General features: G+C 44.6%; 1 protein-coding gene across 1 annotated transcript; it reads right to left on the bottom strand.

The window, feature by feature from the left end:
* rybpb (RING1 and YY1 binding protein b) lies at nucleotides 1-23991 on the bottom strand. The gene is made up of 5 exons (XM_080729182.1): nucleotides 23803-23991; nucleotides 22960-23085; nucleotides 7346-7798; nucleotides 7147-7248; nucleotides 1-2039 (listed from the first exon to the last, which is right to left on the bottom strand). The coding sequence occupies exons 1-5, from the start codon at nucleotides 23826-23828 to the stop codon at nucleotides 1790-1792; spliced, it is 957 nt and encodes a 318-aa protein (XP_080585308.1). The 5' UTR covers nucleotides 23829-23991; the 3' UTR covers nucleotides 1-1789.
* Nucleotides 23992-24307: the final 316 nt, after the last annotated feature.

Raw genomic sequence — 24307 nt, 5'->3', positions numbered from 1 at the left:
TGGATTATATTAGTCTTTATTTAAACTGTATAGACCTTTTCACACTTGACAACATAAACATTCTAAATGGGTCCAAATACATTTCCTGTTGCAGTGTTTTATCAATGTCAGTAGCTGACAGGAAATAAACTTGGACCCAGCAAGCTGTTCCCTAGCAAATGCAATTCCACTGACAAGGTCTATTTCAACTCACACATTTTCATAATTGCATTTTCAAATTGTTATTCTTCTGTCTATGTATCATGTCCTTATGAAATTCCTTTGGTCCTTCAATAAATAAAACTAAGATATCATATACACATTTATTCTTTATACAATTTCATACAGTTAAAAAGGAAATGATGTTGGTCTAGTGCCAGCTAAGGTGAAAGTGAATTAAAACCCTTAAAAGCCTCACTGACTTGCAAATTGAAAGAGCCATTATGTTCTTATCAACAACTAGATTCTGTTTGTTTTGCCTTCAATGACAGCTTTGGAGTCTTATCAATCATAATCGTGTCAATTGAAGCTTTGAATCTTCCATCAAACCATTAAATAAAAAAGTTGTCATGAGGACCACAATACATAAAATAAAACCCATAAGCAAAAAAAAAAAGAAAAGAAAAAACAGCTCACAACAGCTCGGGAACAACAGGTAAAGGACAGACTATATTACAGTTCAACATGGTTTTACCAAGTGGAACCGCACAAATTCATCCTTCAGTTACAACAGAAAAGATCCAAGATTCCGGAGAACGATTAGGAGAATTCTACGGAATGCAGAGAATATACTGTTTTATTTAGTGTTTTACACAATAGCCTACACAATACAGTTACTGTAAGGACATGAGAGACTCTATAAGACATCTGCTGAAGCAGTGCTTAAAACAAAACAAAACATATAATTGATAAGGTTAGGTGTTTGGACTTCAGGTGGCCTTTGTTCCGTTCTTTTTTTTTCTTCTTCTCCTTCTTCCGATGCAGGTTGACCTGTACATATCAATGAGACGGACCTGGCTGAAGATCCCGACAGTGTTCAGAGTTGGACAGTGTTGTAGAATGAGAATTTCTGAGCTCTTTTGTCACATTGAGTGAATGGCAAATCCCAGATCTGAAAAAAAAACTGTGTCACAGTGTATCTAGCACCAGTGTGTGCGTTTGTGTATGACGTGTTTCATGTCTCACAAGTCTTCTAGTCCTATTGTTTCAAACTGTAAAAACACTGAAGGAACAAACGATCGGTCGGCTGAATTATACAGCGAAGCTTCGACACAAAAATAACGAATCAAACCCCAAAACAATAATATCAAAGTATACAGGTGCAACAGGTAATAAATAAGGGCAAGAATGGTTCAAAGTTATTAAAATGAGGGTGGTTATTGTGCACAGCGGAGAATTCTTCTTTACAAAGAAAATAATTAAAGAATAAAAACATTTAAATTGGCCTCACATCCACATACAAATATAAAACAAAACATACAAATGTCTGGATGCTACCATGAAGGGGAGGGGGCCCTGTTCCTATACGGCCTGCTGTCCTGGCCTGTACCATGGTTGTGTAAGCACTAGGATATCCATCCCACCCTCAACTCAAGCAGGAGGGGAATCAATCAATCTCACCAACAGGCGCACCGTGCTGTTCCTCTCAGAATCCAGGGGTGTTTACAGAATGGAGGCAGGGCAGCAATAAGGTGAAATCTCTCCCCCAAAGGGATCCATCGTGTCCAGAAACATTGGAGGCGGGGAGTGAGGAGAGAGAAGTGGAGGGTGGGGTCGGGGGGGCTGGGGCAAGCGGGTGCTGTAGGAAGTCTCAGAACGACTCGTCGTGCCCGATGGAGATATCGCCTTTGGGGGTGGAGGCGCGGGATGAGCCCTTGTCCATGCTCTCGGAACCAGAGCTCTGGTGCTGCTGTTCAGAGCCTGCGCTGGACGTGACGGTGGAGGAGGACGTGGACGAGGAGCGGTTCTTCTCCTTAAAGTCTGTAATGATCACCGTCACGTTGCCCACGGTGATGGCCAGCTTCTGGGCCGTGCTTCGGTCCACGTTCTTCAGTTTGGGCCTGAGGAGGTCCACAGAGGGGGGTTTAATAGGGAGGAATAAACAAAAATACACAAAGCGAGACAGTGAAGTGATTGTACAAGTCAAGACCAAATTGCTCATTTGAGCTGGTGATGCAACAAGTACTCTTAGCCCAGCAGATTAATGGGTCATTTCATCAGAATCGTTCACTTTGTGATACAAGCGTGAAACTTGGTACATATACTCTTCAAATCCCTCTCTTTTCAAAAATAGCGCTGGCCGCGCAAAATTCCAATATGGCGGCCCCCGAAATCCAAGATGTCTGTCCAAAAACCTTGTTTTTCCTTTATAACTCGAGTTGCATTAATTTTAAGACCCATATATGTATTGAAGTTGAATATAAAGATGGATATTGCGGATGTTTTGGTACCAAGTACATGTCTATATCTATTACGGTTCTTGAGATACAGCATATAGTCGGAGCAGATTAATGGCAAATTTCATAAGAATCGTTCACTTTGATGCAAGCATGAAATTTAGCGCAAATACTCTCTAAGGGCCACTCTTATAGAAAAAGGCGCTGGCCACTCAAAATTCCAAGATGGTGACCTTTCTTTTCAAAATGGAAGCCACCTTTTCAGAGGAGATCTTGATATAATAACAATAAGAATCGTTCACTTTGTGATACAAGGATGACATTTGGCACATTTACTCTGTAAGGGCCACTCTTATGGAAAAAGGTGCTGGCCACGCAAAATTCCAATATGGCAGCCCCCGAAATCCAAGATGTCTTTCCAAAAATATTGTTTTTCCTTTATAACTCGAGTTGCATTCATTTTAACTCTTATACTGCTTTGGACGTTCCTGTTCGCCCCAATTCTCAAGAGACCTCCGCGCCAATACGGCGCTCGTTCGCGTTCGTTCGTTCGTTTGTTTACCTTGTTGAAGCTGATGAGGGGTCGCGCCGCCGTGTACTGTAAACACATTTTCCGCGTGATGGTGTAAAAAATCCATTATGCGTTAACATCAACGGAGACCAATTCACTTCCTTGTTGATTTCTCTGGCTGTGAGGCTCTGTGGCCAGTGACTGGTCTGAATGCACGTAACAGGCAAATTCACATTCATTCTCAGCATGACGCCGCCCTCTGCTGCCTGGCAGACCAAAGTGCACTATTGCACAATCAAAAAAAATAATAATAATAAAATAAATAAATGTCTATCTATCTACTATAAGGTCGCAAAGGTAAGCCGCTTTTTGATGGCACCAGACCCAATAAATAAATAAATAATCTGGCAGTAGGAGAGTTAAGACACATATATGTATTGAAGTTGAATATAAAGATGGATATTGCGGATGTTTTGGTACCAAGTACATGTCTGTATCTATTACGGTTCTTGAGATAAAGCATATAGTCGGAGCAGATTAAAGGCAAATTTTGAAAAAGGAACAAATGATTCAGTGGCCAGTGCCTTTTTTCATAAGAGTGGCCCTTACAGAGTAAATGTGCCAAATGTCATCCTTGTATCACAAAGTGAACGATTCTTATTCTTATTATATCAAGATCTCCTCTGAGAAGGTGGCTTCCATTTTGAAAAAAAAGGTCACCATCTTGGAATTTTGAGTGGCCAGCGCCTTTTTCTATAAGAGTGGTCCTTAGAGAGTATTTGTACCAAATTTCATGCTTGCATTACAAATGAACGATTCGTATGAAATTAGCCATTAATCTGCTCTGAGTATATGCTGTATCTCAAGAACCATAATAGATACAGACATGTCGGTACCAAAACATCCACAATGCCCATCTTTATATTCAACTTCAATACATTTATGGGTCTTAAAATGAATGCAATTCGAGTTATGAAGGAAAAACAACATTTTTGGGCAGACATCTTGGATTTTGGGGGCCGCCATCTTGAAATTTTGAGTGGCCAGCGCTATTTTTGAAGAGAGCAGGATTTGAAGAGTATATGTATCAAGTCTCACGCTTGTATCACAAAGTGAACGATTGAACCATCAATCTGCTGGGCTATCTGGGGCAAAGTGGGGATAAGAGTCAGCGTGAATGTCAGTTAGAGCTGGGATACCCGACCGAAATCCGACGGGACCCGACAAGCCTGACGGGCTCGGGCTCGGGTCGGACGCATTTTCACAATTAATTGTCGGACGTCGATTCGGGTCGGACATAATTTTGATTCATAGAAAATACAACTATCGTCTCTGTGTGTGCTATTTCCTTGTCTTTCTGGTGCACTGCACGTGGCTACGCTCAGTGCGTTGTCTTGACAACCATGCACACATGTTCATGGGGAAAAGGAAGTGGGAGACGGAGTGTCATATGTGACAGAGAACAAACAAACAAACAAAACAGATACACGAGAAGAAAAAGCGAATGAGTGAGAGATAATGTTGCCGCCAGCCGAGATAAAAGTTAACTTGTCTACGGTAAAGTTTAAAGCAATTGAAAACGAAAGAGGGAAATCAGCGCCACGGTATGGACGCATTTCAACGTAGTTGTCAACGCAGACATAATTAAAAAGTCCGATGTTGAATGTAGCCTTAGCCTAAAACCCATAAACCATAATGGTTGGATTAATAATAGTTTTTGATTAAGAAAGACGGCCAACTGGCCGTGGACTGGCCGTTTGTGGACGCTGGATATTAAAAGCAGATGTCAGATTCGTCTATGCTGGTAAGACTGAATACATTTTGATATTGATTGAACATGTGGAAAAGGTTTGTGTGTGAATACTTTATTAACAGTTTGTAAAAGAGGATTTTAAGTGTGTGACTGCAGCGAGTCACTGACTGCAGTCAGACAAGAGTCACCAGACGCGCAGTGCACGTTATAGCCTATTATTTAATAATCTAACGTAGCCTACTGGTGTAATTATTTAAAACACTTTCACAAGCCACAATGTGGCTTAATATTATTAAGGGTAACAAACAGGCACGCTGCATGCACTCACTGCACATTATAACACGTTTGCTAGTGAGTGTAAATCAGTGGCTTCCTCAAAGAAAAAGAAACGAGGCGAAAAAGTGTTGAAAACATAAGGTTCGGGCCTCGGCTCGGGTCGGACGCTTTTTCATGATTAATGCTCGGACGTCGACTCGGGTCGGACAGAAAACTGTCGGACACAGGTTCGGGTCGGACAGAAAAAATGGGCCCGATCCCAGCTCTAGTGTCAGTGTGTAGTGTAACGTCATTTTTGAATCGTGATGTTTTGCACTACATTGAGCATGAATAACTCTGCATAAAAAAAAGAGTATATGATACTACACCTGTTAACATGTGGAGAGGAGAGGAGGAGAAAAGGGGGCACAATACTAGGGATGTTAAAACGGGTAGTTTTGCAACCAGTTAGCAGACATTATTCAGTTAATGTAGGGTGACCATATTCTGAAAATCCAAAAAGAGGACACTCTACCCGGCATATATATATATATATATATATATATATATATATATATATATATATATATATATAATTTGTCCCCCATTTTTTTTCTTCTATTACTAGTTTACCGCTCAATTATGCCCTATACCACTAATAGCCTATTATGTATTCAATTTTGAGGGGGTTCCAATTGGACCCTTTACAAATCTATTAATAGGCTAGAGATCCACTGATAAAGTATGCCTTTTGGCTCCTGTATGAACGTTCAGCTTTGTAACTAAATAAAAGAGAGGTAGCCCATTATTCAAACCGCTGTATCTTCTGCTTTACAAGGTTGTAGAAAAGATTCTGTCAATTTAGTTAGCAGAAGAGCTCTCACCTCGCACAGACTGTCTTGTAAGCTACTTTGCAGTGTTATGGGCTTGAAGCAGAACTTTTATAATTGTAAATGCCTAAATGGACACAGAAGACTACCAGCTTTGCTGACAGAACGCTCTGCTTCTCAATGTTGGTCACTCGCACTTTTTGTGCATTTCATCAGTGATTGAAAGCCGCGGTCGTCGCGAGCACCTTTGCCTCGCCGATACGCATCCGTAGAGCCGTCTCCCGTCATTTTTAGACCAGGATTGAGGGAGTAGCAGGCAAGATTCCTTCACCAATGTAAACACAGTTGCTGAGGGAGTGAGCATTAATAGCGTTTGCAGTTCGTTTGGCTCTGCGCTGCGCGATCTGCTGCAGAGCTCTGCACTGCTCTGCTCTGCCTCTGATCTGAAAGCGAGACAGGCTGAGGGAGGGAGGGATCGCAGGCAGAGAGTAGTATGAATAATACACGTTCCGGGGTTAGCGCCTCTCACAGTGTGTTTCCAAAAGAACCATTGAACGTGCATTGTAAATGTCCGTGCTTAAACTGTGATCTGCGCGAAACCCCGGACATTTGAAGGAATTTATAAAACCCCCCCGGACCGGCCGGACAGCCCCCTAAAAGAGGACATGTCCGGGCAAAAGAGGACGTATGGTCACCCTAGTTAATGCAATTACTTAAACATGTAACTTTGTCGTCATCTTTCTTTGTGAAATCCTTCCAAACAGAGATACATTTTGTGTGCTCATTCATAGAACTTCCTTCACTCTTGCTCTCTCATCAAATAGTAGACCTACCGGTGCAGAAATGCCTGTTCTTAGTTTTCTATCACTCTTCTTTAAAGGACAACTTTGTTTTTTTACAACAAGGGTTCATATTTTAGATTGTAATTAGAGAAAAGAAAAAGTGAGTTTTAAAATGTTTTCATTTGCTTCGTTCTATTGTTTTATCGCGTTTACCGTGCTAAAATGTGGGGCATGTGTACGCATGGGGGCATGCGTACAAGTGGCTAAATATGTCTTTTTAGACACAATAAGCCAGCAGTTTTTTTATTGCTATTTACAGTAACACTTCTAGCCCCCTATAAGTCACATCCAACCATGAAAGGTTGCGTTGTATCTTGGGAATGGGCTTATTCTGTGTAAAATGACATATTTAGCCACTTGTACGCATGCCCCAACCACTGAAATAAAAATCTCTAAAACAATAGAAAGAAGTAAATGAAATCATTTTAACACTCATATTTTATCTTCTTTAATTACAATCTAAAATATGAACCCTTGTTGTAAAAAACTAAAGTTGTCCTTTAAGTCTGAACTCATATTTGGATATTTTTTCATGAAAGGCTAACCCATTTGCCGTTGACATCACTATGCTAGTACGCACCTGATGATGTGAGCGGTCTTGGTCTTGGTCTTGGATGCCAACTTCCCAGCCCGTATGCTGTGTTTTTCATTGGGTGGGTTCTGATGGCTGTCTGTCTTGGGTCTGGAGACACACACACATAAACATGCATGAGACATCAGAACTCTACATGGCTCACTTCTAGACGCACTAGTAAAGCTCGACTACCTCACAGACTGACCTTGTCTTTTTGCTGCTGGGTTTCTTGGTTATGGCTGGGCTTATTTCCTTCTCTCTGTCAGGCTTGTCTTTGATTGGCTGCTCCTTCTCAGCCTTGTCCTTTTCTGGGGTCTCCTTCTCCGGGCTCACTCTCTCAGGGGGATGCTCGCCTTTGGGGTGCGCCTCACCTTTGGGGTGCGCCTCACCTTCGGGGTGCCCCTCGCCTTCTGGGAGCCTCTCGCCTTCTGGGAGCCTCTCGCCTTCTGGGAGCCCGTCGCCTTCTGGGAGCCCCTGGCCTTCTGGGAGCCCCTCGCCTTCTGGGAGCCCCTCACCATCGGGATGCTCTCCGTCCCCATCGGGGCGCTCCTTGTCCGAGCGCTCACTCCTCTCTCTGCGCTCTTTCTTGGGCGGGGGAGGACTGGAGTACTGCTGAGCCACCTGCTGGGCTACCAGCTGGGAATTGATCCTGGGTTTCCTGTCAAGGAAAGAGCCAAGACACAAAGAGGGATTAGCCTGGTAGTGGAGCTAAGGAACCACACACACACACACACACACACACACACACACACAGGCTGGAACACAACAACAGGCTCATAAAGAGAGGTGAGTGGACCTGGAAGCCAGGGAGTGAAAGGGGCCGATGCTCCCAGCTGGTGTGGAGGTAGGTTTAAGTGACAGTTCCTGGTGGAGCTGCACTGTTTTCAAGGGTAATCTCATTAGCCCGCGGATGTAATAAAATGAATGCAAGGGATCACAAGGTGGGACATTTGCAGCACGTCACTTAGGCCTTCTAATCTGATTACTGTAGGGCTGGCCCCATTTGTCACAGACTGGGCCTCAGTGGGGATGGTTGCAGCCGCCCCTCACTGATGAGCTGGCTCATGGATGATGAGCTCTCCGTAACCTCTGTTTCTCTCCCACACATCCATGCGCACGCACTCGCACGCACTCACAAATGCACGCACACGCACCCCCTTTGAACTACTACATTTTCATTCAGCAGGCAAAATGTTACACAAGATCTTATAGAAACAGCATGTTGTCTGGAGATGGAATAAAAGCCATGGATGACACTTCAAAAGGGGATAAGATCACATTACTTCCCTTGGTGACAAGAAATTAATCTCCACAACACATGCTATTGTCTGCTATATGGTACATTCAATGAATGATGTTCATAAGACACTCGCACATGGAACTCTTGTGCTAAATATTACTTTCCATCTAAGACCGGTCTGTTGCCGTCTCAGTTCTGCTGATTTAGGAAGCACTGAAAGTTACGAGGGCCGAATGCTAAACTCCTGGCCCTCTTGCCTGAGCTAGCGTACACACCTGCAGCAGCATAATGGACACCAGCTGGTGGCATCTGAGGGAAACAGAGAGCCTCGGGGGGGGGGGGGAGTGGTGGTAGGGGGGGGGGGAGGGCACAACCGCAGACTGGCAGAGGAGAGAGCCAGGCCAAGACCAGACTGCAGCCAGCAACATGGATAATCACAGGCCAGAACTGGGCAGGCACGCCGAGGAATAAACCGCAAGCACACACTCGCACACAAACACGCACTTCAAAAAGCCTAGCGCACAACCAAGAAACCTGGCACAGGTCCCTGGCTACTCGGGAGGCGCTTCAATAGGAATACAACCAGCCTTTCCAATAGTTTTTCTACCCTTGGCAGGAGGTGGTGGGTTGTGATATCCGAGATGTGTGGAGCAGTGGTTCTCAACCTGGGGGTCCCCAAATTATTTTGAGGGGGTCCCCACTCCCCATATGATTAGCTTAATGTGCAACATTGTTTTCTCACGCAACAGTAAACAAACCAACATAAAGTTTAAGTGTATAGAGGGTATCTGCATATTTCTAAAGTGACAATTTAAGGACTTTTAATACCTCTAAAACGACAAATTAAACATTGGACAAATTGCCAAATATCAGAGGCAGAAATTGTGAAAATAGCAGAGCTACATGCTCACAATGCCTTGCAACCGTGTTATTTTAGTGCTCGTCAGGGTGGGGGGTCCCCAGTTAAAATATCATTATTTTGGGGGTCACGGCCTGAAAAGGTTGAGAACCACTGCGCTAGTTGGTGGTCAGAAAGGGACCAGTGAGACTTTCAGAAACTTTCATATGGACTCCGAGCGGCAGTGTGGTGGACACAAACTAATGTTGCTACTGAAGCTCAACTCCTGGATACAAATGTTGGCTTCAATGTGGCAACAAGCTATAGTGAAGAAGTTCTGTGAGCAAATGCATTGAGAGACTGGCTGATAATTAGTGGACTGTGTGGTGTCAGACAGAGCCTGTTGATGTCAGTGACTCAGCTGTGCAGAGAGCCTTCCAGGCAGCTGCTGAGGTGGTTAACCTTGGTGTTTTGGTTTGACTCTGCAGCACCACAGCACGGCTAAAAGTTACTCATCTTCGTCCTCGGCTCCTCGCTCACCCTCCCCCACACTTTCTCCATCTCACCCTCCAGGGATGAAAGATTTACTACAAAATGTCAATGTTTTTTATCTTGTTCTCCCCCTATTTCTCAGTCTAATTCTTTGATCACTTTGATTCTCCATCAGGCTCATTTGCCGAATGCAGAGATCCTTAACACCAAACCCCGTCCCCACCCCAACAACCCCCAAAGGGGCACAGCAGCTGATCATGGGGCCATCAATCCCTCATAATAGGGCATCATGTCGTAACGCTCTCACCATGCTCCAATCAATAAGCCTGCTGCTGGCGAATGCTGATGAGCCTGATGCCTTTGGCTGGCGATCCACCAGCCACAGCTGCTGCATTATTTCTGAGAGGCAGGCATTTGCAAGCGTAGTAAAACTTCTTGGATTGTGGCCGTCCAAAAGCTCTCCGGCATTCCATGCTTGCAAGTAGTCTGTTTATCTGTGGATGGTGGTGTCCACTCTACAATGAATGTAGGCCTGTGCCCATGTTATAGTTGGGTATAGTGCATTAACTCTGCCATGAAAACGTACCTTTGAAACATCGCTGAATATTCTGTGTTGCTCGTTTCCCCACATAGTTGTTTTACTATACTTTCAGTATAAAGCATAATGTTAAAGATTAATTGAGGTACTAAGTTGGCCTGGCAGTGTGCACAAGATCGGTCCAGTGGTTTGCGAGATTAGCTCCTGACAAACAGACAGACAATCTTATAGAGGGCTAGTCCACTTCAGAGTCACGTCGTAGAAATAAAGTCAATGTTTCTAGGCTACACATCAGAGACAAAAGTGTAGAACAATACAATTGTAACGAGAGCTCACACACATTGCGCACACAAAAGCTATTTGCCTCTCTAAAGCACGGCGGCGGTAAACCCATGAATATGTTTACTTATCCATCAAGCAATATGGCAGTGTTAGGCAAAAAAAAAAAAGGAAAAAGAAAACACGTTTCTGGCCACGGATGGCGTCCGACAGAACATGAAATCATTCTGCCTGGCAGGGGGAAGCTGTTTAGTGAAGTGGTTGAGGTGAGGAGTGAGCGTGATTGATTGATTGATTTATTGATAAGCTCCATGCCTCTTCTGCCTGTCGCCCAAGTCCAGGACAGGGCCTGAGATTTGTGTGTCAGCAGCAAGAGCAGCTAGCGGTAGCAGCTTAGCTCGCTGTGACAGAAGCAGCCCCCGGTAGTTATCCAGTGATTCAGTGCCAGCTGTAAGTCAGCCATGAGTTGTTGCTGGCATGATAGGGCCACCGCTCTCCGTGGCCCGTTATTTATTAACCGACCGCACGTCACTGTATTCACACAACGCCGTTCTGTGGCCGATTAACATGGCCTGGGACCCTGTCTGTCATCTCGGAGTGTTGTTTGAGAGTGTGTGTGTGTCGGGTCGAGTATTTTCAGTACCGGCAGACCTGTGAAGAGCTCTACTTCCATGGCTTAGTTTTTGTGCATGCAAATTGTCCTGGCAATTAAATACTGCATTTGGATATGATTTGCATAATTTTGTGCAGAATTTGGAACTCCCATACACTTTGGAAGCCAAAGTTTCACGCCAATTAGTACAGCAGGTTCATTACATTCTATATGGTTTTGTATCATCATGTCAGGGTCCAATTAAAAGCCAGCAGAGAGCCCATGTATTACCACGGGAAGTGGTCTCACCCCCGACAAAAGCCCTCTATGGTTATCATCGGCGTATGTATGAATGTGCTGTATGTGTGTGTGTCTATGTAAGCACGCAGCCTGGTGTCCAACAACTCCTGACCACAAGTGCAAACCTCATATTACCTCCCCGCCCTCCCCCTCGTTCACACACTCACACAGAGCGTCTTCTCTTCTTCTCTCCATTGTCCGTAGCCACGGAACAATTCTCAACTTCAAATACTTAACTTGTCTAGTGTACGTTCTGTAACGCGGTGACATTGGATATAAAGGGCTGAAAAGTCGGTGCAACAGGGCTCAGCAGCGCTCCGTTCCGTTATGTCAACAATCTCTAGAAGCTAACCCTGTTAGCAGCATCAACAGCTACTAGTGTGGCTGGCTGGCAGCTCAGCCGAATGAATGGATGTAATTAATCAGCGCTCACTCTGCGATTTGGTCACACCACAGCAATTATTGACCGTCGCACAGGTGCTCCCAAATATATTTTTAAGTCGCATAAATTTCAGGCACATTTGCGACCAAAACATTCACAGTTTCGAGCCCTGACAATGTAGGGGGATGGAGATTCCCTTCACGGGATGCCCTTAAATAACTATCATCAGGCTTAAGCACTTCTAATTCAGGCAGAGCAACACCCATAGTTACTCAGATACATCCACTGATCCATCCCTGTGACAGAAACGCCCTGACTCCCCTCCCCTGGAGCTCGGGCTTATGCTAATGTCGCTAGCCAGAGTTGAAGGATGGAACGGCAGCTGATAAAGAGATTTGTTTCTAGACACAGGAGACAAAGAGGCCTAGCTTCACGAGAGAACCCAAAACAGAGTGACAAAGAGAAAGTGAGCGAGCGATAGATAATGCGATAGAGAAGAGAGAGGTGCAGGAAAGCCCTAATTAGCATGCCTCTCTTATTTGAAGTGCTATGTGAAGGACAAGCAATTATTTCCTGCCAGACTTGTTGAATGCAATGGCAGAGAGCTGAGCCATAGAGAGAAAGAGGGAGTGAGAACTGAGAATGTTACCAGACAGACAAGAGATTCCTTCATCCATGGGTCAGTGTGTACTGCAGACAGTGGAGAGCCAATGCCACAGTATTTAACATCACCCACTCAACTGACTTGACTTTGTAAACAACACAACTCAGTCCAGTAGAGCGCAAGCTCCTTGTTCCAAGTCCATGTAATAAACATCAGCACTGTGAATCCCATCTCATTCTCCTTTATTTAGCAGTGACCAGTTTTACATGTGGTTGTATAGGCCTATCACTGCCTTTAGTGCCTTAGCCAGGATCCCACATGCCAGCATGTCAAGGGGCATCAGTTTGATCACAGTCTGTCCCTTATGCCGTGTTAGCATTGACGTAACATCTACGCGCACTCATCCATGTCAACATCTGCCGCCCGGCACCTTGATCATTATGTAGAAACATACCCTGCCCCCTCCCCCGAATCCCCACTGTACAAGGGGGTGACGGAGCGAAGCAGAAGCAGAGGCAGAATGGTCTTGCCTGTGTGGAATATGTTAAACAAGGCAAGTTGGATGCGTTTTTGTCTTTCGGTGTGCCAATTCTGACCTGAGTTTGCGAGGTGACAGGAGCACGTTGTTACCTCTAGCATGGGTAAAGCAGTAAATGGTGTGTGTGCGTGTGTGTGTGTGTGTGTGCGTGTGTGCGTGTGTGTGTGTGTGTGTGTGTGTGTGTGTGTGTGCGCGTGTGTGTGTGTGTGTGTGTTGGGGGAGCTGTGCTTGGGGTCTGCGGAGAGCAGCCCCGAGCAAGGGCTGCATACATTCCCCCACTGCCAAAAGGTGGCAATTAAACATTCCATCTTCTCAACCATCCCCTCCAGACACAGGATTTTGCGGACAGGCCCGTCTTATGCCCTCAGGGATTGACCTCGCTTGCTCCCCTCTCCTCCCATGTGTATCCAGTCTCATCACTATTCTACCCCCTCTTTCCTCATTCAAAATGCTCTGCGTCTTCTATGTACAGCAGAGGTCTTCAACGGGGGTCTGGGACCGGATCCTCACAGGGGGGGGGGGGCCTTTAAATCTTTGCGTGACAGGACCATTATTATTATTATTTTTTACATTAACAACTTGAACGGACCCTAGCATCCCTATTCCGGGGGAGCATTCACCGAAAAATAGCCGATCTACAAGCTCACAAAGAGTATTTTGAGACATTTTTGGCAAAGAGGTTTGGTATAGAGGGGGGAAAAAAGAGCAGACCAAGTACATAGCCAAAGATCAAGTATTGAAAGTGGTTAAATATCAGAAAATCCACATTAACTCATTCAATGCCAGTTCCCTCAAAATGGTTAGAAGCAAGCACGAGTCCTGCAGTCATTGGGCTCCCACAGTGATACTTGCATTGATTTAAGGGTTCCAGTTTGAAGGGACGAATATATGGTCCCCCTAATAACTCAGAAAATGATTGTTCATGCCTATCCCATCTATGGTATCATCCTTCGGTCGTTACAAGGCTAAGATGCGTTATACTTTAACAGCAGGCTATAAATACAAGATCAACTTCACTCCATCGCGAGTCGTGAAACTGAAGACCCGTTTATTATAAATAATAATGCTGCACTGCACACTTGCACCTTATTGTTGGATAAGCTAAAGCAGTGTTTCCCCAAGGATGGAGTTGTAACTGTGGCGGGCTGGGCTCCTCATGCATGCACGCGTGCACGTTATTCGTGCAAATAAAATGGTTTATTTTTTTTTACCTAAATGTAACACAATCAATAACGACACTTTCCCTTTTCCTCCACAAGAGACAAATCAAATAGCCTAAACCATAACGCATACACAGCAGCCATGCCACAGAAATGTCAGAACAAATAGCCTACACGGTGTATGGAAATGTGCCGATTATCAAAACATTACTATGGCTATTTCCAACCACAACAGCTGCAGTCTGTCTATCAGTTAATGTTTCAGTGACGCAACACCAAATTAAGTCAGCGACAGAGTGGCTCGGTTTCTAAACGTTGATTACCCCCCCACTCCATCGCTCCTCACTGTAGGCAACAGGTGATCCAGAAGTAACAAGTGAATGCTTTTGTGAGCGATATAGAGAGAGAAATTAAAAGGGGAGAGAACAAAGTGTTCACTAGTGTGCATCCTCTCTCACTGAGTTTTTCCTCCTGTGACTGAAACGTTAGGCTACAAAATGGCCTGGCATCATGGAGATTGACAAACTGGCCATTCGGATGGTTTGTATGTATGGATCATATGAGCTCCACTGTGACCCACTCCTGTGCCTACATATTAGCGAGTTTAAGCTAGATGGTTTTCAATACGGCAACGCCAGGCGGACTACGGCTGCTATGACGTAATCGCCGTAGCGATCAAAATGGTTAAGCAAAGCGTCGGCGGCGACGGGTTCCCACCCCTTTCACTGAACGCTTTGGTTCCCATGGCGACGCGTACACGCAGCAGACGGAGTAGGCGCTACGTGGGAAGGGACCTTCTGCCGTAGTAGAGACGGCCGCGGCGACGGCAGGTTTATCTATCGAGCGCGGATCATTTCCGATTACCGTTGTCATCTGCCGTTGCCGTAGCGAGCTTAAACTCGATAATGTCTCTACACCTGCTCCGTCATCCTCGTCTCTCTATAGATTATCAAAAGTTCCATTGTTGTAAATATGTCTCCACTTCACCTCGTCCCCTCTCTCCTGCTGCTTTTGTCTCTGCTGTGTGTCACTTATCTGCTGCTTTTCTTAACTAACATTTGTCAACCAGAAGGTGTGAAGAACACATGGTCTACAGGCTGTTTGAATTAAATAAAAACACACTCATGGAGCTCGTACCGAGTTATAATTAACTATTCTGTTGTCAAGTAAACTTTAGTCAAGTGTCTTCTTTTCTCCCCCTACTTTTGTAAAGTGAGTGAAAGTGAAATGACACCACCATGACTTGCACTGAATCACTTTCATACAACTTAAGTATTGATATCACACTTAGTATGATACAAAAACAGCGGGACCAAATGAACAAAACGGTTTTATTTATTTAAAACAAGAAAATGAAAACACTCATCAGTGGGAGAGTAACATACAGTAATTGGTGTGTGCTTGCATACCGTACAACACTCATAACACTGAACACTGTGGCAACCCGAGTGATCTTGTTCACTACGCATCCCACGTCTCGAGACGCATATCCTCCTATATTGAAATTGCCTAAGGCAGGGGGCCCGTTCACCCCAAGGGCCCCCAACACTATGTCACAACCATTTATAGAGATCCCACTGCAGCTATTCACCTTATTCCTGGCATTCTCAAACCATGTTGTCATAAGATCAGACTCAAACTAATCATTAAGAATCCATATAAGGAGCTCCATGTCGTCAACCATGACCATATATGGAGTTTCGGGATGACCATTATGTTCGAATATGGATCTCATGGAAGGAGTCACTCACTCTAACCTCTTCAGTAACCATGGTGATCTAACATGGTCAACCGAGATGATGTGAAATCCCATTGTCAAACATCAAATGCAAATATAACATTGAACACAAGTTACACAACGACGGGACATCAACATTAAACAGGCTACTCTGAAAAACATCTGTGGCAGCAACTTTACAACTGTGCAATCTGATAAAAAGAACTGTTTATTTAGCAGTGACCAGTTTTACATGTGGTTGTATAGGCCTATCACTGCCTTTAGTGCCTTAGCCAGGATCCCACATGCCAGCATGTCAAGGGGCATCAGTTTGATCACAGTGTGTCCCTTATGCCGTGTTAGCATTGACGTAACATCTACGCGCACTCATCCATGTCAGCATCTGCCGCCCGGCACCTTGATCATTATGTAGAAACATACCATGCAAAATACATCATATGACCAGTTGTAGCATGCTGAAATACTAACATATCTAAAAACACAGATTGAACACAAAAAATAACTCACACACAACAATAAAATAAGATCTGGTTGTCCCAGAGGTGAAGTGGTCCTTTAACTGGTGCACGAGCAGACAGAAATGGGAATGGCGCTCATCGAAGTGGCATTCAATGCTAGTTCCTGAAGGAAAATAAAAAAGACCATTCAGGCAAAAGACTTGAGAGTCTCACGCCACTGGCGTGTAAAAAAGAAGGCAAAGAGTGTTATTTGTGTCCAAAGTGGCCGCTGATACCCAATACAATATAATGTCTCTTTGAGTCACGGGAGCTGCCAGTGTAAAATGTGTTCATTCATACAGCCCTACCGTGTAAAGTCTGGGAAACTTGTTGCAGTGTATGTGTGAATGAGTCTTTAGTTTGATTGGCTTGGTAGTAGACTTGAACCGGCAACGTTTATTAAGGAGCCCATCAAACTAAGCTATGGGAAAATGTAACTAAACAATGGGAACATTTATCGAAAAAGGGAAATGGGCATTCCACCTTCTAGAAACTAGGACTACAGTTATGCAGAGCATGTAGAGAAAAGACATTTCACACCAGCCACTTTTTTCAGCGTGCAACAAATGTACTCAGAAAAGGCTACAGGTGAGAACTGAGTGAGAACAGACACGCACAATAAAGCATGTGGGTTTGTGGTGTAACCACCCTCTAATTTTGCAGTGTATAATCGGATCCTAGGTCAGCGTAATCATCACGCACGTTACACAGAACTTTTGTCCTGATCAGCACTGATCAATGTGATTAATCATGGGTTCTCGGATCCACTCTGGTATAATCCATAATTATACATACCCAGGGCCCTCTTTAATAGAATGGACCATAATAAAACCTTGATATTCATTCTCAGATAATGTCTGTGTTTTTTTTTGGGGGGGGGGGGGGGACCTGTGAAGACCTGGTGCTCAAGTTGACACACCCCATCCCTGGCTAATGATGGGTCCCGTTCTGTCTCCTGGTCCCCTGGAGAATCACGGCTGAGTGAACACACACCCCACCGCCGCAACCGTCCCCAACCCCTGGCTCACGACACGCGCACACACAGCAACACCCAGACGCTCCCCTCCCTACCGACGCTTTGCTGCTGTCTATTGTCCTCTTCTGCCCTCTTCCCTTACTCTTCAGCTAGCTCTGACTCTGCGCATCAACTCGTTCACTCCTTCCCTCCCTCTCCCCTTGTCCTCTTCTTACCCTGCTGTTCTGCCTTTCTGTGTCGTATTCTCTGTGCACTCTCTCTCTCCTCTCCATTTCACACAGTCGCTCGCTCTCCGTCTAATTTCCACCCTGCCAACACTATTCCATGGCTCTCAACATTACTCTGCGTTTTTGTCAGATTGACAAATTGGTCATTGTATTTAATCACTCGTCACTCTGTCAAATCCTATGAAGTCATTAAGAACTTTTAAATCCTCCAATTAACACGTACAGATTAGGGGGCTACACTCTCGTGCTTGGGGTTTTAGTGCAAATGCTGATAATGATGGATAAACAAAAGCAGTTTCCTCTGCATGTGTGTTTGAGGGTGGGCAAAGAAATAAGAGTTGCAAATGGCAAGTGCCAGCATGTCCCTCTTACGTAACTCCATTATCCTAGACAATTTGCGTTAATGTGACAGCAGTAGAGTGCACGGATTATAATGACTCAACTCTATCACTTTAACAGCAAGAATGGTGTGAGTGAGCGTAGATAGACGAACACAAAACTAAACCATGTAAATTCTAGGAGTTCAAATTGTTGTCCATTAATTGTCCAGCCTCAGTCATGGAATAATGTCACTATTTGATCAACTAGGGCCTAGGCTATTTCTCTGTAGCCTGGCATGGCCAGACTAATATCACTGCCTAGATATTATTTTGGAATCTCTGTGTGGAACCTTCAATTCCATGGGGTGGATAAAAATGCCTCTGGTGATAAACCCTCCCACATTTTGGATACTGGTTTCTGATTGGTGCCCCACAACTTCAGGGGCAGTGAAATCCAATTTGCACTGGCAGACGTGAACTGCAGATTGTAAACAAAACGCAGAAGTTCTGTTTTGAAGTACTATGGATTTGAGTCCAATGAACTCAGACAGGAGGACACCCCCCGGCACCGAACTGTGCCAACATAAGGAGCTAACGCGACCAACTTATCAAAGCACCTCCGTCCAGGACGGCCGCGCCGACCTATTAACAATTTGGCAACCCGGTAGCCAAACTCATTCACAGACGAGATAAGGTTTCCATGGTAACCCGCATCTCAGATGCTTGCTACGGGTGCTGGTGAAAGAAAAAACTGCATACGTCATGACGCAACGCAGCCAGAAGCAACGGAGAGCGGCCATTATAGGGGGATAGGTTACGTTTAGGTCTTATCAATTTCTGTACATATCTGCTACTGTATGTTGACTATGTCCTATACACTACAGAGGGGACAAATATGCAAAGTTCATAATGAAAAAGATAGTTAAAGTTTACACTTCATAGAAACTGAGATGGATAGGAGCTAAAGAACAAGGCAAACACGCTAAGGAGAATAATAATAGAGATGGAACAGAGAGGCCCTAAAATCACGCAAAGCGGTACACAGTATGTCTAGAGTCATGTCATCAACATGGATCTGTCCCATTTAGCGCCACCATCAAGCCGATTTTAGCGAAACACATTTTTGGACACTGCTCCTACAGATTTTGCCCTAAAATCACACAAAGCGGTACACAGTATCTCTAAAGTCATGTCATCAACATGGATCTGTCCCATTTCCCATATTTCCTCCTGATTGGCTACAATTGCCTACTAAAGTTTGCTTATGCGACAGAGAGATGAAAAGTAAGGAGGAAAGAAAAGTAGCGATCTCTGGTGTTTTTACATAGTGGGATTCACTTAAGATAATGTACAGCGGTGCCGCACCAAAAGTACTAAGTAGCGATCTCCAAGCTCACAACGCATAACAAGGTTTGGTGTGCTACACCACTATATGACAAAGTATAAATAAACATAGCCAATGGAGAGGGAAGGGGTAGCAATGTTCCTTTTCCTTAGGAGAACTGAAGACTTATGAATAACTAACAGATTATGCAGCCCTAATCCAATCATAACATTAAAAAACTAAACAGGACTGAGGTGACACAATGTAGTCTACAAACACAAACATCTCTGAACTGGAAGATTATTCAGTGCTGCCAGATTTTACGAGAGAGAAAGAAGCAACCAGTAGCACATTTAACAACAGCAGCACACAAGTTTGATCACATAAATTTACTGATCCTGAAAAAAAAAAAAAAAAAAAAAAAGCTTACAATGAAGTAAACATACAGTATATTCCAAACAGGAAACACAACTACTTAAATAAAACAGTGAGAAACAACTTTACAATCAATAGTGAGAAACTACTTGGCAGTCAACAGTGCCTTACGGTCGGATAGACTGAATATGTAAGCTCTGTATTTGCATTGTTATGCTTTTGTTCCAATTAATTAGAGCCATGTGTCTCAGATTAATTAGGGATCACAGTTGTTTATCTGATCTTGTAAAAACTGTTTGAGCTTGAATAAAAATGACAACCCATTCCATATATAGACTATGCAGATACTACTTCAGATGGCGGACAACAGTTCGCAAAAGAACAGATAACGCCACAGCATTCAAAGCCTGAGGTACCCTCAAGACTTCCTGTGATCCAAGTCATCAATCAACTTTAGAGGGCTCCTAATGGTTTCTCCCTGGGCCGCGGGGCTGCTCGAGGTGCATACCAAACACCATCGCGCTGAAAACTGATGTATGGCAATGCGGTGTCACATTCACACAGTGCTCAGGTTCAGGTGATGGGATACATTTGAATATGATCGCGTGCACCTCCACAGGGGTGCTAATGCAAACCCTTCTCCAATTACTACAGAGAAACGGGTACCGAGCACAAAGGACGCCATGCACTTGGGCTACTTCGACTTGTAGATTAGCAGAGGTCAGATGCAAAACGCATAATTCCTTTTTATTTTAAGAGTCAGCATAGTAGAGGCTAGATTTAGCCTACGCGGTGTTGAGTTACATCACTGGGCTGGATGGGTTCAACAGGTTCTTTAGGTTGCGCTCAGCTGGGGGAGCACTGGGGGCCTCTCGCTCTCTATATGCTGATGCCGTAGCCAGCCTTTCGCCCTTGTTAACACACATTCTTGCCCCTGTTAGCACACCAAAGCTGTGTGAATCAGTTAACTGATCTACCTACCGTTGGCATTCCACTACCTGTGACTGGTATAACCCACCGTTCCTGCAGGGGGATTTGTTCAATAACACCTGTGGAAACAGCTGCAATCCTAGTGACTTGAGTCGGGGTACACTCAAAGCAGAGCTTGTAGATAGATACCTTTATTATCCAGAGGGGGAAATTCAGTTGCCCAGAGGCGGCACAGCAGTTGAGGTACTAATATGCTTGGGGGCATATAAATATTAATTTGATCATTAAGTACAACTCTTAGTACACCAACTCAATGTTCAAAGTGCCAGCAACCACACCAGGGACACCACCATGCTATTGTTGGACAGACAGCTTGAACAAGGTGACAGCAAGATGTCACATCGACTGCGTTGTAATAGACTAGTAATGTGTGCAACTGGTGACTATGAAGCCATGTTGCCCAAATTGTCTGCTCAGATACTGTAATCTTTTCCTTAAAGACATGAAGATCGGTCATCTCTTTTAGATCCCTCTTATAAAGCCGTGGATCATACTTTTCCTCAGTTTCTGTGTGAGCAAAATATAGACTAACGAGATGCAGTGACCAAACAATGCCAGAGCTCACCTAACTAAAACCAAACAAGCAACAACTCTGACTGTTCTGAATCAAAGTTCAAAGTTGAGTGAAGAATTCCACTGTAATTAGTTGTAGCAAACAAGTTACTGTATATTTTCCCAAAAGGACCATTCAAACAAGAACCAAGGAAAAGGACAAACAAGCAAGTGCAATCCACTGCGTGGATAATTTGGCTGAGAGAGCACTACTCCATCCCATGCTCTGGTGGGATACATCAAAGAGGGAGAGTAAAGATGGCTAATTAGTGCTCATTAGAATAAGAGGCAGCCCGTGCAACTGTAAACAATCACATCAATGAAAGGTTAAATATTCAGATCAAACAAGGACATGTGACAACCACTGGAGTGATGTCACACATTTCCATTTACCAAATAGAGGCAACTGGGCCATTGCCAAAAACCCCACAGTGGTAGGAGGGCTATGACATGCTTCCTGCTTTGTGCAATGTGCAGCATGCTCAGCCTGCATCATCAGCTGTGGAGCTTTAAGCTACATGCTGCTGGGAAAAGATTGTAGGGGGAGGGGAGACCATGAGAATGAAATCTGTAGAGCCGAGCGCGGCAGTCTATTTGGGATTCTCGGTAAACCAGTGTCTATGTGGTTCCCCTGTCTGTGGCAGGCCAGGGGTGACAACAGACCCACTCATAGTAAAACCACAGCTTGGAAGGTTAAAGCGTAGGGGACTCATCAACAGACGCGCAAATGACTCATCTATCTCTGCATCTCACCGTGCAGCTGATGCTGAGGTGTATGGATACCCACACGCGGACTACATATTAGCAACAACAGAAAACATTCCCCAGAAGATGTAGGGGGGGTGATGGTAAACACAAAACTGAAAGGGAATCCCGTCATCATATCAAACGAAAAACTGACAAGACGTACCACTATGAACTCATTGGGATTTCCTATAAGTTGTAGCCATCCGTTCACCATGTGAAAGTGAACGTCTAACTTTGGCCGAGAGAACAGGTGCTGGGCAGATTATCTTACATGTATGATTTCCAATGTTCAACTCCCTTGAAAAGTCACTGGCAAGTTAACAAGCAGTTTGTGGCAAAAAAAAGAGGGTTGTGAATATGACTGCATGACATAATGCAACTCATGGAATTGATTATCATTGTGGAAAATCCAAATTTGGACAACACACTGGAACCCTCTTGTCAACACTCATGATGCAACAGCAGCATGAGCATGAATCGACTCAGACATACCCAAATGACATAAATGCCAATTACCTTCCCATGAAAATGATTATCCAGATTCCACATCAAATTCTGATTCTGACTAGGCCCACTATTCACTTTTCACCACAATCGAAAAACACCTCCTGTCATCATGACTGGAAATCCATCTCATCATGTTGGCCTACTGTAAATTCATTTCACACAGCTTTTCAGTAAAAATAATAATCTTGGTAATCCTACAGGTAGGTAAAATGTCCTTCCCCGTTGTTGTTTATGAAAACGCATCTTTATCACAGTAGGTACTCTGTATTGATGCACTGTAGCAGTACCCCCCCTCCCCTACCTCCCTCCTCCCAGCTGGTGAGGCAGCGTACCTAGACAAATGCATGAAAGCACTGTTGGGTCTAAATATCGATAAGGGTCCAGCAGGTAAAGGGTCCAAGAATGATGAAAACGAACAAGGCCATGCAGGAAAGACGTTCGTGAGATCGTCTATCCTCAACAACACGTCCAAATTCCCTGTCGGCTGACGCAGTTAAAATAGGCTGTCGATCAAAGTTGTCATTCCCATAAATTGCGATGCAATGCTGCAGCCAGCCATGGGAGGAGGAGGGGGGAGAAAACCAGACAGAGAAGCAACGTTACCTTGTGGTTGTGCCCTTCCTCACTTCGCAGATGCTGCATTTGAAAGCCTCGGCAGTGTTCTTGAACGTGCAGACGCTACAGTCCCAATAGCAGTCGTCCGCGGTCGGTTTCGCTTGTCTTTTTGGCCTGGCGAACAAGACACGGCGCAAGTTAGTTGTGGTATAAATTACATTGTTTCATATTTAACAATAATTAAAGGTATGATGATGATGTCACGCGACATTAATGCATATTTAACAATAATTAAAAGTATGATGATGTCATGCAATATTAATTAACAGTACGTGCAATGTCCGAGCTCGTTCGGTGTGGCCCAAAATATACCGGGAGCTGTCATAAATATTCGGTTCGAGTCCCGACTTGCAGAGCTCTATTACCAGATAAACCCAACTGGATCCACAGTCTCCCACACCGTCCGACTCTAACGTTATCTCCTGCTAAAGCTAGCAGGCTGCTAGAAAAAAAATCAACTCGACCCTTTAGCATGTCGGCTAACAAAACCCCGATAGCAAATAATGTCTCGTCAACGTTGACCTTCGAACCATCTCTATTTAGGCGGAAGAGCGTTTTAAAGAGCGTTTTGAGGAATGCCAGGCGTCTCCCTCGGAGAAAAAAATATCCCTTTGTCTGTGACTGTGTGTAGAGGAGAGACAGAGAGAGAGTCCGCCATAGTGACTGCACTATTCTAGCTTAGCACTGTGGGCAACACTAACTGAAAAAGGGAGAAACACTCCTTGAGAACGTCGTCCGAATATCAGCCCCACAAAAACGCCGCCGCGGTTCTCGCTGAAAAAACGAGCCGAAATCCACCGCGGAGAGGCTCGCTCGACGAGGCTGTATTACCTGGTAGGGCTCTTCTTGTCGCCCATGGTGAAGAATTATCTTTCGAACGAAGCGAATTCGAGGGGGGGGCTCCTGTATAATTGTCAGTAATTGTTGTAGGTTGTGTATGTGTGTGTGTATGTGCGTGTGTGCGCGGACGAGGATCCAGAACACAGCCGCTGCTGCTCTGCTAGAGCTGTGGCAGGCAGACGAGCTGGAGCGCTGTGAGTCGAGGCAGGGCACAGCGACTGCACTCCACCGCGTGACTGCGAGACGCCCAATCACCGCGTGCCTCGGTTTAAAAGTCTAGCTTGGAGATTTATTTTATTATTTTATTTTCCGCGAAATAATATGCGCTGGGATATTGGACGGAGTCGTTTAGGGCAAATAAGGCAGACGGCCGTGTTATAGACGGAAATAGATAGCGAGCTGTTAAAAATAACAATACAGAGAATGTGAGGCGCAGGCCCAGCATCATGTTGTTGGGCTGTCGCGTGCAGGGAGCCAGGTGTTGCATTGCATAGCA

The sequence above is a fragment of the Nannobrachium achirus genome, assembly GCF_963921795.1.
Source record: "Nannobrachium achirus genome assembly, chromosome: 6".
Taxonomy (NCBI): domain Eukaryota; kingdom Metazoa; phylum Chordata; class Actinopteri; order Myctophiformes; family Myctophidae; genus Nannobrachium; species Nannobrachium achirus.
The sequence above is the reverse complement of the archived record's forward strand: the minus strand, read 5'-3'. Positions and strand labels throughout refer to the sequence as shown.